Raw genomic sequence first — 16,408 nt, 5'->3', positions numbered from 1 at the left:
CAATGTTCAAGTAAATAAATTTTTTTTATTGTAAAGAATAATAAGTAAATTTGAATTTAATTCTTCATTTTAGCTTGTTTTTTCGACGAAGAATGTTTGTGAAATATTTCTTAAAACTTATTATGATTAAAAGACAAAAAAATTATTCTGGCAAATCTAGAAAATCTTTGGAATCAAATTTAAATCTTGTTTTAAAGTTTTTAGAATTTCTTTTTAAATTTTTGTTCTGGAAAATCTAGAAGAAATAATGATTTGTCTTTGTTAGAAATATAGCTTGGTGCAGTTTGTCATATATTCTAACAAAATGCAGATTGGATTTTAACCTATTTAAAACATGTCTTCCAAATTTTAAAATTAATCTTAATCAGGAATAATAACTAATGGTGTTCCATAAATTCTTTTTTAATTTTTTTTCAAAAAGATTCGAATTAGCTAGTTTTTCTTTTCTTTTTTTTCGGTTGAATTTTGAATTTTAAAGAGTCGAAATTGAAACTAACTATGTTTAAAAATTTTATTTTCATTTTTTTCCTGTTTTCGCCTCTTTTAAACCGTTCAATTAAGTGTTTTTTTCATCATTTATTCTCTACAAAAAACCTGTAAAAGGAAAAAAATGTACGACAGAATGACAGACATAAATACCCATTCATATATTTGTATGTTAAAGGTAAATTGAGCAAATTGGCTATTTCTGGCAATTTATTTAAGTGTGTATCAAACTGGTAGCCCTTCGCATTAATCAGTACCCAATAAGTAGCTCTTGGTTTCAAAAAGGTTGGTGACCCCTGTTCTATACAAATCCATGTGCAACATCATGTTGTGTAATGATGGTTGTGTAGTACTCCCAAATTTAAATGAAAAAAAAAAAAAAGTCTATTAGTTTTATTGGTAAAAGTTCCACCGAAGAACACATACCTGAACAGGTTGCGTAGAGAATGATCGAGGGGTAATAAAAGAAGGTTAAAAGTCTGTTGCCCTTCCTGAGATCACGACTGGACATCAGCCATCTTCCTCTTGCGGTAGTTGAGCACCAGGCTGGAGGCGGTGAGCTGGGAGGCATGTCCTTTCTCCCAGCTCTGGAAGCTGTTGAGGCCAAGCTGACCTGAGCGGAACAGAACCTTCTCGATACAGTCCAGGCGGTCCACCAGTGCCGAAGTGTCCTCGTTGTAGGCATTCTGCGAAGAGTCCATGGTGCGTCGGAATCGGCCGATGAACGTCTGAATGAGCGAGGGCGTGAAAGGTTACTGTTAGAAACATCATGTTCATCTGGAAAAGTCCAATCAACTGAAGCAACACTTTTTACATCACTGACCTGCTTGTCTTCCATTGTATTTTAGTCATTTGCGAAAGGTAAACTTGGTAGGCTGTAGGCTACTCGGAGCTAGCAGCTACACAACAGCTAACCACACAATAGCACACAAGCTTGACATGCATAATAAGTGTCCTTCAATGCACAATATTGCAGTCTGAAAAAACACTTTGTTTTTTAAATATTTAAATTTGAATTTTCTTTACAAGTACATTTACAGTGTGACCACAGTATCTGCTAACAAAAATAAACAAAACATAACAAAAATAAACATACACACATAAAAATATTAAAATTAAAGTAGTAATAACAGTGACATGTGTATGAGAAAAAATGTTGTAAAATAGATAATGAAATAACTTAAAACAGAAAAGGATGAAGCAAATTAACTTCATGATTTGAAAGAGAGACAAGATGGCACGCCATCGTCACGTTGTGACATTGCTGGTAAAATGGGTACTTACAAGCAGAAACAGTGTGGAGATAGAAAAGGGAAAATCGACGCATTTTGGCTTAAAAACAAACGATAAATTTGAAGCCATAAACACTGAAGCATCGCTCTGCAAGAGGTGCTTAGCTCTTACTCTGGTCAGCCGTTAGCTAGCTAGCGGCTAACGTCCATCCAAAGTCGGTAGTGATTTAGCTACTTCAAAATCATTAATCCTCGCCGCCTTGTGACAAAAACCTACGTTACTTACAAGTATCATCCCAGCAGGACGAGGAATAGCTAAACTTGCCTAATGACACACTATAGAACATAATAGCTAACCGCTAACAGCCAGCTAGCGCTCCTCAATGTAAACAAATAGGTGGGTTTACACAGACATCGACTGTAACAATACCAAGTACAAGAACCGTACATAGTTGATATTTCAATGATTAAGTCAATATTTTTTAGGATTACAAAATTTGTTGTCTTTTTTTATTGTTACCCATGAAATACGCCCCAAGACACAGGAGAACTTTAAAGGCCTACTGAAACCCCCTACTACCGACCACGCAGTCTGATAGTACATGCTGCCGCTAGGTGACGTCATACGCAAATACGGTATTAGCTTTCACTGTTATGCTGATGACACCCAACTTTACATGCCCCTAAAGCTGACCAACACGCCGGACTGTAGTCAGTTGGAAGCGTGTCTTAATGAAATTAAACAATGGATGTCCGCTAACTTTTTGCAACTTAATGCCAAAAAAACGGAAATGCTGATTATCGGTCCTGCTAGACACCGACCTCTATTTAATAATACAACTTTAACATTTGACAACCAAATAATAAAACAAGGGGACTCTGTAAAAAATCTGGGTATTATCTTCGACCCAACTCTCTCCTTTGAGTCACACATTAAAAGCGTTACTAAAACGGCCTTCTTTCATCTCCGTAATATCGCTAAAATTCGCTCCATTTTGTCCACTAAAGACGCCGAGATCATTATCGATGCGTTTGTTACGTCTCGTCTCGATTACTGTAACGTACTATTTTCGGGTCTCCCAATGTCTAGCATTAAAAGATTACAGTTGGTACAAAATGCGGCTGCTAGACTTTTGACAAGAACAAGAAAGTTTGATCATATTACGCCTGTACTGGCTCACCTGCACTGGCTTCCTGTGCACTTAAGATGTGACTTTAAGGTTTTACTACTTACGTATAAAATACTACACGGTCTAGCTCCAGCCTATCTTGCCGATTGTATTGTACCGTATGTCCCGGCAAGAAATCTGCGTTCAAAAGACTCCGGCTTATTAGTGATTCCTAGAGCTCAAAAAAAGTCTGCGGGCTATAGAGCGTTTTCCGTTCGGGCTCCAGTACTCTGGAATGCCCTCCCGGTAACAGTTCGAGATGCTACCTCAGTAGAAGCATTTAAGTCTCATCTTAAAACTCATCTGTATACTCTAGCCTTTAAATAGACCTCCTTTTTAGACCAGTTGATCTGCCGCTTCTTTTCTTTCTCCTATGTCCCCCCCTCCCTTGTGGAGGGGGTCCGGTCCGATGACCATGGATGAAGTACTGGCTGTCCAGAGTCGAGACCCAGGATGGACCGCTCGTCGGGACCCAGGATGGACCGCTCGCCTGTATCGGTTGGGGACATCTCTACGCTGCTGATCCGCTTGAGATGGTTTCCTGTGGACGGGACTCTCACTGCTGTCTTGGAGCCACTATGGATTGAACTTTCACAGTATCATGTTAGACCCGCTCGACATCCATTGCTTTCGGTCCCCTAGAGGGGGGGGGGTTGCCCACATCTGAGGTCCTCTCCAAGGTTTCTCATAGTCAGCATTGTCGCTGGCGTCCCACTGAATGTGAATTCTCCCTGCCCACTGGGTGTGAGTTTTCCTTGCCCTTTTGTGGGTTCTTCCGAGGATGTTGTAGTCGTAATGATTTGTGCAGTCCTTTGAGACATTTGTGATTTGGGGCTATATAAATAAACATTGATTGATTGATTGATATATCAATGATGAAATATTAACATTGCAACACATGCCAATGCGGCCGGTTTAGTTTACTAAATTACAATTTTAAATTTCCCGCAGAGTTTCTTGTTGAAAACGTCGCGGAATGATGACGCGTGAGTGTGACGTCCCGGGTTGCAGGGGACATTTTAGCGCAGCACCATTTGCGGCTAAAAGTCACAGTATTCTGGACATCTGTGTTGCTGAATCTTTAGCAATTTGTTCAATTAATAATGGAGAATTCAAAGTAGAAAGATGGAGGTGGGAAGCTTTAGCCTTTAGCCACACAAACACACAGTGATTCATTGTTTAAAATTCCCAGATGTGAAGCTTTACTATGGATCAGAGCGGTCAAGGGAACATGGTTCTCGACCACTTGTCAACCGGCAGGTTTCGGTGAGAAAATTGTGGTAAAAAGTCGCCTCTTACCGGAGATCAGCTGAGCTTGCGCCGTCCATGCAGCTGCTGTCAACTTCCATCCGACACTTGCCTCAAGACACCCGTGGACACACCCCTCCGACTATCAGGTACTATTTAATCTCACTAAAACACTAGCAACATAATAGAAAGATAAGGGATTTCCCAGAATTATCCTAGTAAATGTGTCTAAAGACATCTGAATCCGTCCCAATGCAATCGCCTTTTTTTTTTCCCTAGTCCTTCGCTATCAATGTTATCCACGGATCTTTCATTCTCGCTCAAATTAATGGGGAAATTGTCGTTTTCTAGGTCCGAATAGCTCTTGCTGCTGGAGGCTCCCATTATAAACAATGTGAGGACGTGAGGAGCCCTCACCCTTGTGACGTCATCGTCTGCGACTTCCGGTAAAGGCAAGGCTTTTTTATTAGCGACCAAAAGTACTGACTTTATCGTCGATGTTCTCTACTAAATCCTTTCAGCGAAAATATGGCTATATCGCCAAATGATCAAGTATGACACATAGAATGGACCTGCTATCCCCGTTTAAATAAGAAAATCTAATTTCAAGTAGGCCTTTAAGTATCGACCAAAGCTGCGGAAGCCAAAGCTCTCAACTCACCGGTCGATTTATGTCCTTATTCTCACCTATGGTCTTGAGCTTTGGGTTATGACCGAAAGGACAAGGTCACAGGTACAAGGGGCCAAAATGAGTTTCCTCCGCCGGGTGGAGATAGGGTGAGGAACTCTGCAGGAGGAGCTTAGAGTAAAGCTGCTGCTTCTTCAAATTAAGAGACGCCAGATGTGGTGGTACGGGCATCTGGTCAGAATACCACCGGACGCCTCACTGGGAAGGTGTTTGAGGTGCGTCCAACTGGTAGGAGGCCACAGGGAAGACCCAGGACACTTCGAAGAGACTACTTCCCCCGGAAAGAGCTGGACGAAGGAGCTTGGGAGATGAAAGTCTTAGTTTCTTCTCATCAGCAACGCCAGCTTGTCCATCTTGTGGGGAAGTGAGCGGACGATGGAGAGAAGGATGGCAAGTAAAGGCGTGCGTAATCCCCGGCCCATTGTGAATGTTTCATAGTTGTGAATGCTTGTTAACATGTGTACTGTTGTCAATAATGTGAGTTTGATTGACATAAACCCTTTTAAAGTTGGTTAGCCTTGTTAAAGTTTATAAAAAACCTATGAACAAAAAAGTTTTTATCATATTTTGTTTAATTAACGCCACATTTTTGACAAAAAAAGTATTTTGTCAGGAATAAATAACAGGGTTTCCCGCAGTGCTTTGTTGTTAAAGAGGAACATTATCACCAGACCTATGTAAGCGTCAATATATACCTTGATGTTGCAGAAAAAAGACCATATATTTTTTAACCGATTTCCGAACTCTAAATGGGTGAATTTTGGCGAATTAAACGCCTTTCTATTATTCGCTCTCAGAGCGATGACGTCACAACATGACGTCACTTAGGAAGTCAGTCCGCCATTTTCTCAAACACATTACAAACATCGAGTTTAAACAGCTCTGTTATTTTCCGTTTTTTCGACTATTTTCCGTACCTTGGAGACATCATGCCTCGTCGGTGTGTTGTCGGAGGGTGTAACAACACGATCAGGGACGGACTCAAGTTGACTTACGTGGAGTGTGCTTCGATTAGCACGGCATGCTATTTAGGCTAGCTGTATGTACATTTGTAGCTATATTTGCATCCAGCCTTTCTGTACACCCACATTTAATGCCAAACAAACACTTACCAATCAACGGATTTAAGTTGCTCCAGTGTCGCAAGATGCGAAGGTCCCGATCGTTTGGTCTGCACATTTTACCGGCGATGCTAAGGCAGACATGGCACAGAGATGTATGGACATCCTGCGACACTCAATCGAAGGCGATCGCCGAATAGCGTCAAAAGCTATTCGCTCAATAGCTTCAGTTTCTTCTTCAATTTCGTTTTCGCTATCTGCCTCCACACTCCAACCATCTGTTTCAATTCATGCGTAATCTGTTGAATCGCTTAAGCCGCTGAAATCCGAGTCTGATTTGGAGCTAATGTCGCTATATCTTGCTGGGCTATCCGCCATGTTGGCATCACTAAATGACGTCACAGGAAAATGGACGACGGATGTAAAGATAGCGAAAATCAGGCACTTTAAAGCCTTTTTTCGGGATATTCCATGATGGGTAAAATTTAGAAAAAAACTTGGAAAAATAAAATCAGCCACTGGGAACTGATTTTTATTAGTTTTAACCCTTCTGAAATTGTGATAATGTTCCCCTTTAAGGCAGCCGCCTTAACAATAAAAAGCCACCGCCTAAAACTAAAGTCTTAACAAGCTGCTCCGCTTAGTTCTGCCTTTGTCAGTATGTCTCTGCAGCACCCAGCGTTGTCCCACCCACAGAATCATCTGATTGGTTACACGCCAATCAGCAGTGCGTATTCAGAGCGCATGTAACAGCCAATCTGCAGTGCGTATTCAGCGCAAATGTAGTCAGTGCTCCTTCTGTGGCTTGAGCAGAAAGGTGAGCATAAGGCAGCGGACTCTTCTCAAATTATAATAAACACTTCCAAGTCAACTACTAGTAACATCACGATCAGCCCGTTGACGTTCGAGAAACATAAGCCGCAGCTCAGCTCGCTCGCAGTCGTTTTTTGACTTTGTAAGTCATTATTTTAGTATCTCAGGTAACTAGGACTGTTTTGTTTTTACTTTACGGGAAAAAATAGAGGTATATATCGTATATCGCCATTCAGCAAATGGAGCGGAAAACAACCAAAAGTTGTAGGCTTCTACACGCAACGAAGCCGGCTTACTTCACCACAGTCTGTAGTCTAATGCCCCCCAGGCTGTGGTGGTCCCCTCCCCCTGGAGAGTCACCACCTTAACTAGCAAATTTTCTGAGGGAAACACTGAATAAGTAAGAGTGAGGTTACACAGCCATATTACAAGCTACATGTTATGTTTGTGCGTTACCTGAAGCAATGTCTGTGCAATTTCTGTGTTCTCCGGACTGTCAAAGTGCAGCATCTGTGAGCCCAAGCCATAGTAGTAAGGTCCCAGCTTGTGAAGATCCACCACAGTGGGGTCAGCGTTGAACACCGTCCTCCATCCTTCTCTGTAGACCTTTGGCAGCTCCACGGACAACATCCCTTTGTTCTGCTCATACAAACCCTTGGAAAGCCAGAGCGGAAATTCCATTTTTGTGCCCTGAGAGGGACATTTGATTTTGTTAGAGCCAGAAGAACTGTCACACTCTCTACATCTCACACTGTAGCTACACACAAGAAAAGTGGGTGAGCTACTTCGAAATGACTCATGCTTGCATCCGTGCCGAAACAACGTTTTTACAAGTATCCATAGTAATGATAACAAATACAGTACAAGAGCCATATCCAGTCGATACTACAATGACTACATAGTAGGGATGCACCGAAATGAAAATTTGTGGCCGAAGCCGAATAAAATTTAAACGCTTGGCCGAAGGCCGAATACCGAATAATGAATGCAGTTTTTCACAATTTTCTTTATATCGCATAAATAACCTAGAATAAATTTTTAGACATGTTTTTCAAATAAAGTATTTTTTTATTGAATATTGACATTTTTTTAATATTCCAGTAGCCTTTGCTTTTCAAAAAAAGCACAACGTTTTTCATAGCTCGGTTGGTAGAGCGGCCGTGCCAGCAACTTGAGGGTTGCAGGTTCGATTCCCGCTTCCGCCATCCTAGTCACTGCCGTTGTGTCCTTGGGCAAGACACTTTACCCACCTGCTCCCAGTGCCACCCACACTGGTTTAAATGTAACTTAGATAGTGGGTTTCACTGTGTAGAGCGCTTTGACTCACTAGAGAAAAGCGCTATATAAATATAATTCACTTCATTTATATTAGGCCTTCAAAAAAAACATGCATTCTTAAAAAAAATAAAGTGCATTAAAGTGGATAAACCCACAACAAATGAATTATTGTCCTTTTGGCAAAAGTCTGCTTAGCCACAGTAGATAGGCTAATAATGTAAACAGAAGGCTCAAGTAAATCTCAATTAAGTGTGTGCTTGTAACGTCATACACTTATACAGGTAGCCTACACAACAAGCTAATAATGTAAACAGAAGGCTCAAATAAATCTCAATTAAGTGTGTGCGTGTAACCTCTTACACTTAAACAGGTAGCCGACACAACAGGCTAATAATGTATACAGAGGCCCCACTAAATTTCAATAAGTGTGTGCTTGTAACCTCATACACTTATACAGGAACACTACATATCCCAGGCCAGAACAGATTTGTCAATAACAGTACTTCAGCTTCAGAATAAAAATAAGGAAACTAACTATGTATAAAACAATTTTAATTTGTCTTAGATGTCGGACAAAAACATCAACAACTGTGCCTGTATGTCAAGCCCCCCAAAAAAAGTTAAGAAATCTGGCCCATGTGCAGTTAAACTCTGCATGCTGGTTTGGCTGACACCCGCGCTCATTATGTCTGTCGTGAAGCTGAAGTGAACATCATTATCTTTAACCAAGAGCTTGTGGACGCGGGCTGCAACACTCATACATCACCGGTAAGTAGACATCAGAGAAATACCGTCTGCTCTGTATCGTGTAACGGGGCTCAATGTGCTCCATGAGTCTCCGAAAGCCAATGTCCTCCACAACACTAAACGGTTGATCATCCAAAGCCATAAACTCCATTACCTTCTTTGTAATTCCGTTTGCTTTGGCACTGTCAGTCGCAAACTTTTTCATCCTCTCAAAGACGTCGTCCACGGACGGGGTGGACGTTCTCGTGCTGTGACCAGCTCTCCTTTCAGCTGCTGCAGCTGGAGCCGCCTCTCTTGTACTCGGTATGCTTTTCTGGGTGTTTGGCTTTTAAATGATAAATTAAAGCAGTAGTGCTGAAGGTATTTGCTGAGGCACCTCCTCGAGACAGTTTGGCTGAACATTCGTTGCAAACTGCAATTCTTTTGTTAATTTCCGACACTTTAAAATATCTCCACACTGCTGACATTTTGCTGAAGACGCCGGGTTACAAGGTCACCACGTCACTGCACGTTGGTTGATTGCGTCACCGCATCAAAAAATTGCGTCATTACGTCACACGCCACTATTCGGCCTTGCTTTTAACTCATTCCACCGAAGGCCGAATGTAGCTTTTTTTGTCATATTTGGCAAATTATAACTTATACCAAAAAATTATAATTTGGTTTCATCTGACCACAGGACATTCTCCCAATCCTCTGCTGTATCATGCATGTATCCATTTTGGTATAAACTCAACTCGTCGTGTTTGGAGGAAGAAGAATACTGAGTTGCATCCCAAGAACACCATACCTACTGTGAAGCATGGGGGTGGAAACATCATGCTTTGGGGCTGTTTTTCTGCTAAGGGGACAGGACGATTGATCCGTGTTAAGGAAAGAATGAATGGGGCCATGTATCGTGACCTTTTGAGCCAAAACCTCCTTCCATCAGTGAGAGCTTTGAATGGTTGACCAAATACTTATTTTCCACCATAATTTACAAATAAATTCTTTAAAATTCCTACAATGTGAATTCCTGGATTTTTTTTTTCACATTCTGTCTCTCACAGTTGAAGTGTACCTATGATGAAAATATCAGTGTTTCCCCCAGGTCAGGCGTCTATTTGTTGTGGTGTGGTCGGACGGCGAGGGGTGGGGGTGGAAGGTGGCGGCGATGACCAAGAAGAACGCAGAGTTGAAATATAATTACAACACTTTTTGTACATATTTATATACATATTTATATAATATGTAACTAGAAGCTCCATTCACAGACAGAGTCCCATTGCTTTTATGAGCAGTCGAGTGAGTCAAAAGCCAAAAAATAAAAAATAATTGAATTTGTTTCCATCTATTTCCTACCGTTTATTCCCTTTTGGGGTCGGGGGGTGCGCTGGCGCCTATCTCAGCTACAATCGGGCGGAAGGCGTTGTACACTCTGGACAAGTCGCCACCTCATGTTTTTTTTTTGAGGCGGCCGTAATTCTTTCGTGGCGGGCCGCAACAAATACATGAATGTGTGGGAAACCCTGAAATTACAGACCTCTGTCATCATTTTAAGTGGGAGAACTTGCACGATCGGTGACTGACTAAATACGTTTTTGCCCCACTGTATGTGTTTCTCCTCTCCACGTTGCCTCCGTGGTGGTGTATCGTGTATCGGTGTCATACCTCCGGGATGTCCGACGAGTCGCTGGACTTCTCCAGAAACCCCAGCCGCGGGAAAGTCACTTGTGTGCAGATGGGAAGTCGCTCATGCGAGAGCAAGATGTCGTCCAGGGAGAAGAAATGTTCTTCCATGCACACTCCGGGTTGTACGGGCAAATAAGACAGAGTGTCCATTGTGTTAAAACAGCCGCAGCAAGAAGGAATGAAAATGTAAAAAAAAAATCCGTCGGTGACGCCGCAACAATCTCCACTTCCGTGTTTACAACTATGAGTTCCTGCTATTTTGGCGCCTGCTGCTACGGACCAATGAGAACGCTTCTCCCGCGCAGACCAAAGCAATGGATCTGGGATTATCCATCCATCCATTTTACTACCACTTATTCCCTTTTAGGGTCGCGGGGGGCGCTGGTCCCTATCTCTGCTACAATCAGGCGGAAGGCGGGGTACACCCTGGACAAGTCGCCACACCGATAGACAGACAACATTCACACTTACATTCACACACTAGGGCCAGTTTTTAGTGTTGCCAATCAACCTATCCCCAGGTGCATGTCTTTGGAATTGGGAGGAAGCCGAAGTACCCGGAGGGAACCCACGCATTCACGGGGAGAACATGCAAACTCCACACAGCAAGATCCCGAGCCTGGATTTGAACCCAGGACTGCAGGACCTTCGTATTGTGAGGCAGACTCACTAACCCCGCTGCCACTGTTACGCCCATTATTAAATATATATACACATATAAAAAATGTGTGTGTGTGTGTATATATATATATATATATACAAAAAATATATATAATTATATATATATATATACATATATACATACATATATATGTGTATATATATATATATATATATATATATATATATATATATATATATAGACATGGGAAGAGTTCGGGGAAGCCATGGAAAACGACTTCCGGACGGCTTCGAAGCGATTCTGGACCACCATACGGCGCCTCAGGAAGGGGAAGCAGTGCACTATCAACACCGTGTATGGTGCGGATGGTGTTCTGCTGACTTCGACTGCGGATGTTGTGGATCGGTGGAGGGAATACTTCGAAGACCTCCTCAATCCCACCAACACGTCTTTCTTTGAGGAAGCGGTGCCTGGGGAATCTGTAGTGGACTCTCCTATTTCTGGGGCTGAGGTCGCTGAGGTAGTTAAAAAGCTCCTCGGCGGCAAGGCCCCGGGGGTGGATGAGATCCGCCCGGAGTTCCTTAAGGCTCTGGATGCTGTGGGGCTGTCTTGGTTGACAAGACTCTGCAGCATCGCGTGGACATCGGGGGCGGTACCTCTGGATTGGCAGACCGGGGTGGTGGTCCCTCTCTTTAAGAAGGGGGACCGGAGGGTGTGTTCCAACTATCGTGGGATCACACTCCTCAGCCTTCCCGGTAAGGTTTATTCAGGTGTACTGGAGAGGAGGCTTCGCCGGATAGTCGAACCTCGGATTCAGGAGGAACAGTGTGGTTTTTGTCCTGGTCGTGGAACTGTGGACCAGCTCTATACTCTCGGCAGGGTTCTTGAGGGTGCATGGGAGTTTGCCCAACCAGTCTACATGTGCTTTGTGGACTTGGAGAAGGCATTCGACCGTGTCCCTCGGGAAGTCCTGTGGGGAGTGCTCAGAGAGTATGGGGTATCGGAATGTCTTATTGTGGCAGTCCGCTCCCTGTATGATCAGTGTCAGAGCTTGGTCCGCATTGCCGGCAGTAAGTCGGACACGTTTCCAGTGAAGGTTGGACTCCGCCAAGGCTGTCCTTTGTCACCGATTCTGTTCATAACTTTTATGGACAGAATTTCTAGGCGCAGTCAAGGCGTTGAGGGGTTCCGGTTTGGTGGCCACGGGATTAGGTCTCTGCTTTTTGCAGATGATGTAGTCCTGATGGCTTCATCTGGCCGGGATCTTCAGCTCTCACTGGATCGGTTCGCAGCCGAGTGTGAAGCGACTGGAATGAGAATCAGCACCTCCAAGTCCGAGTCCATGGTTCTCGCCCGGAAAAGGGTGGAGTGCCATCTCCGGGTTGGGGAGGAAACCCTGCCCCAAGTGGAGGAGTTCAAGTACCTAGGAGTCTTGTTCACGAGTGGGGGAAGAGTGGATCGTGAGATCGACAGGCGGATCGGTGCGGCGTCTTCAGTAATGCGGACGTTGTATCGATCCGTTGTGGTGAAGAAGGAGCTGAGCCGGAAGGCAAAGCTCTCAATTTACCGGTCGATCTACGTTCCCATCCTCACCTATGGTCATGAGCTTTGGGTCATGACCGAAAGGATAAGATCACGGGTACAAGCGGCCGAAATGAGTTTCCTCCGCCGGGTGGCGGGGCTCTCCCTTAGAGATAGGGTGAGAAGCTCTGCCATCCGGGAGGAGCTCAACGTAAAGCCGCTGCTCCTCCACATCGAGAGGAGCCAGATGAGGTGGTTCGGGCATCTGGTCAGGATGCCACCCGAACGCCTCCCTAGGGATGTGTTTAGGGCACATCCAGCTGGTAGGAGGCCACGGGGAAGACCCAGGACACGTTGGAAAGACTATGTCTCCCGGCTGGCCTGGGAACGCCTCGGGATCCCCCGGGAAGAGCTAGACGAAGTGGCTGGAGATAGGGAAGTCTGGGCTTCCCTGCTTAGGCTGCTGCCCCCGCGACCCGACCTCGGATAAGCGGAAGATGATGGATGGATGGATGGATATATATATATGTCCATCCATCCATTTCCTACCGCTTATTCCCTTTGGGGTCGCGGGGGGCGCTGGTGCCTATCTCAGCTACAATAGAAAAACGAAATGTTGCTGTTTGTAGTCATTTGACAAACAAATGATGTAGCTAAAATGTGTATGTCATTCGTTTCTTTTGTGTTCCCCATTTAAAGCCACCGCAAAATACAAAAAAATGATAGGTGTCTTTTTGTTTGGTTTTTGATAAAACATATCAAATAAATCAAATTAAAACACCGACACCATGTGCATGTAATCAAAATCCATTCGATACGCCGAATTCACCGGGAAGTATTATGTAGGACACTCTATATAAGTGACGTGCTGTCAGTGCCTCACCTTGCCACCAGGAGGGGTAAAAGGCTTAACTATGAGATGTTCAAAAAACAGAGTAATAAAATAAGTTGGAATATTTTTCTTTTGGTCTATGCTTTCTATGTGATTTTGGTGTGGTTCATGTATATTTGGATACTTTTCATGATCAATATCGCGGAAATTCTGTGTTTCCTGATCAAAATAATGCAGCAGACCAGAAGTGAGGCAGACACAGGTGGTGCCTCCACGGCTACACACAGTGTGTATTGAGCGTGTGCGTGAGAGGGGGCGCGTGCTTGATGCCACGGGGAAAAGGCAGGCCATGAGGCAGCAAGTACCTCTGCCTCAAAGTACGGGGTGATGTATTGTTCAATGCCTCAGCAGTAATCTGACTCGCCACACTGGGAGAAATGGGGGTGCTAAAGCTAGCAGACATATGTCTCTCCAGCGGAAGCCAGCCTTTTTTCTTTTTTTAAACTGTATTTATAACAAACATGGCATTTTTATCAGAGTAAGCCAGCGTTTGTGGGTGTTATTGCTGCTTCGGGTACAAATACAGAAAGGTAAGATATATTCACAATACTTAATTTATTTTGTTAAAAGAAAATGGGACCAAAAAGTAACAACTTTGTCAAATACTTTTTGGACCAATTTGTCAAACCATAATATCATTATGATGACGTTTTTATGAAAGCAAATTACTCCCTTCGTTTTCCTGTTGTTCTAATGTGCTACCTAAATCAACAATGGTTACAACTGCTCATATGAATTTAACTTAAAAAAAAGAAGAAAAACTCCAAAAGTATCTATGCCTCACCTGGTGTATAGTTCACCGCACGGCACTGCCGTATATGTACATATATATATATATATATATATATATATATATATATATATATATATATATATATATATATATATATATATATATATATATATACATATGGGCAGCACGGTGGAAAGGGGTTTGTGCGTCTGCCTCACAATACGAAGGTCCTGAGTTCAATCTTAAATCTCAGTCTTAAAAATGTATTACAGTTAATAAATAGGGAAGATTAATCCATTGTCATGCAGTGATATACAAACCATTAACTTGTACAAGACTTAATGTACAGAATATTAAAAGCACTATCTAGGTAGAAAACTGACATAAACGTGTGTTTATGTCAGTTTGACAAATTTGACAATTAAACAAAGATCGGAACAATCCACATTTTGTGTTATTAATTGGCGAAACTGTTACGCAAACACAGAAGTGTTGCTCCTCTCCTCTGAATGCAAGTGCTCCTACAGCAGGAATTGAAATTCTGTCTGGGCAGGTAATTGTTGATTTAAAAAAAAATAAAAGTGTATTTATGTCAATTTGACAATCAAACCAAAGTCTTAACAATCCAAATTTTGTGTTATTAATTTGCGAAACTGGTACGCAAACACAGAAGTGTTGCTCCTCTCCTCTGAATGCAAGTGCTCCTACAGCAGGAATTGAAATTATTTCGGGCAGGTAATTGTTTATTTAAAAAAAAAAAAAAAAGTGCGCTTACGTCAATTTCGTGTCGAACTGTTTAACAAGGCTTGTTATTTTATTAACATATAATTAAAACAAAAAATATGTCCAGTCATCGTTTAAAAAATTTAACAGTCCGTTGCACACTTATAAGTTGTTACATATTTTTATGTTAACTATGAACAAAGTGCGATTAATTAGTTGTGAGACATAATTAAATTTGTTTTTATAAATGAATAAAATAATAAATATGGCTTTGAAATTCATGATTCATTTTTAAAATATTTTTATTCATAAGTTTATGCAATGTAATTATTAAATGTTTTGATTTGAAGACCCAGGACACATTGAAGTGAAGTGAACTATATTTATATAGCGCTTTTTCTCTATTGACTCAAAGTGCTTTACATAGTGAAACCCAATATCTAAGCTACATTTAAAACCAGTGTGGGTGGCACTGGGAGCAGGTGGGTAAAGTGTCTTGCCCAAGGACACAACGGCAGTGACTAGGATGGCGGAAGCGGGGATCGAACCAGCAACCCTCAAGTTGCTGGCACGGCCGCTCTACCAACCGATCTATACCACCCCATTGGGAAGACTATGTCTCCCGGCTGGCCTGGGAACGCCTCGGGATCCCCCGGGAAGAGCTGGAAGAAGTGACTGGGGGGAGGGAAGTCAGGCCTTCCCTGCTTAGGCTGCTGCCCCCGCGACCCGACCTCGGATAAGTGGAAGAAGATGGATGGATGAATGAATGCACATGTACAGTGGTTACTGTGGCTCTTCATCCAGTAAAAATAGGAATGTTTCTTCCACATCCAAGCATTGCCTTTTATTTTCCACGTTTACACCCAGAAGAAAAGGACACGTCAATGTCATCTAACACAATTTATTCCAACGTTTGTTGACAGTAGCTTTGTTTTCTTCACACGTCAACTGTTGGCGTTCTGCAGAGTCGTGTCCGACATGGCCGTGATATCAAACAAATATTGTCGAGAATGAAGAAATTAATAAATACGCACCTTTAAAAACGGATCTACTGCGGCACCGCAGTCCTTTTTCCGAGTCCGAGTGGATCACGTCTCCTGTCGGGCACACGTCTGACCTACTCTAGCGGGGACACAGCGTAGCGGCGTTTTACGTTACCATGCGTCACGCAGCTTTTCTGTCGCTGTAAACTTTAGCAAAGTAAAGGGACGACTGCCAGTCACACACAAGAAACATCGAGGCTGTAAACATTTGAATATGACATACACACACACACACGCACACACACACATGCACACACACACACACAAACACATACATACTGGTTATAATTTAGAATGGGGACTAAGTTTTGGATCAGGACTTGTGGGGACCACCCTTTCTACAGACTGTGGAGGCATAAAAAAAATTGGGTAAAATGGCCACTGCCCAGTTAGCTCATACGCGTCTTTAAATCTCTGGATTGATGAAGTTATGTGCTGATCATTCTTTCTGGGGAACCTGGGGACGACGAGTTAATATGGT

At 42.8% G+C, this 16,408-nt stretch overlaps 2 protein-coding genes across 3 annotated transcripts in view; both read right to left on the bottom strand.

The window, feature by feature from the left end:
- Positions 1–864: 864 nt before the first annotated feature.
- On the bottom strand, positions 865–10,659 carry gins3 (GINS complex subunit 3). Its single transcript, XM_061919912.1, has 3 exons — positions 10,373–10,659; positions 7,154–7,387; positions 865–1,214 (listed from the first exon to the last, which is right to left on the bottom strand). Exons 1-3 carry the CDS (start codon positions 10,541–10,543, stop codon positions 984–986), a joined length of 636 nt encoding a protein of 211 aa, XP_061775896.1. The 5' UTR covers positions 10,544–10,659; the 3' UTR covers positions 865–983.
- Positions 10,660–15,769: 5,110 nt separating this feature from the next.
- The window catches only part of znrf1 (zinc and ring finger 1), a 54,970-nt gene continuing 54,331 nt past the window's right edge, over positions 15,770–16,408 (bottom strand). For both annotated transcript variants that reach the window (XM_061919911.1, XM_061919910.1), the window contains one exon: positions 15,770–16,408. This exon is cut by the window's right edge and continues 3,037 nt beyond it. The gene's annotated coding sequence lies outside the window, so the exon portion shown is untranslated.

The sequence above is a fragment of the Nerophis ophidion genome, linkage group LG14, assembly GCF_033978795.1.
Source record: "Nerophis ophidion isolate RoL-2023_Sa linkage group LG14, RoL_Noph_v1.0, whole genome shotgun sequence".
NCBI classification, from domain to species: domain Eukaryota; kingdom Metazoa; phylum Chordata; class Actinopteri; order Syngnathiformes; family Syngnathidae; genus Nerophis; species Nerophis ophidion.
The sequence above is the reverse complement of the archived record's forward strand: the minus strand, read 5'-3'. Positions and strand labels throughout refer to the sequence as shown.

Excerpts from the sequence above, each read along its gene's own strand:
- gins3 (XM_061919912.1), bottom strand. The coding sequence starts at position 10,543 with ATGGACACTCTGTCTTATTTGCCCGTACAACCCGGAGTGTGCATGGAA. Across the intron at positions 7,388-10,372 it reads ACTCGTCGGACATCCCGGAG|GGCACAAAAATGGAATTTCC; the intron begins GTATGACACCGA and ends TGTCCCTCTCAG. Across the intron at positions 1,215-7,153 it reads TTGCACAGACATTGCTTCAG|ACGTTCATCGGCCGATTCCG; the intron begins GTAACGCACAAA and ends TCGCTCATTCAG.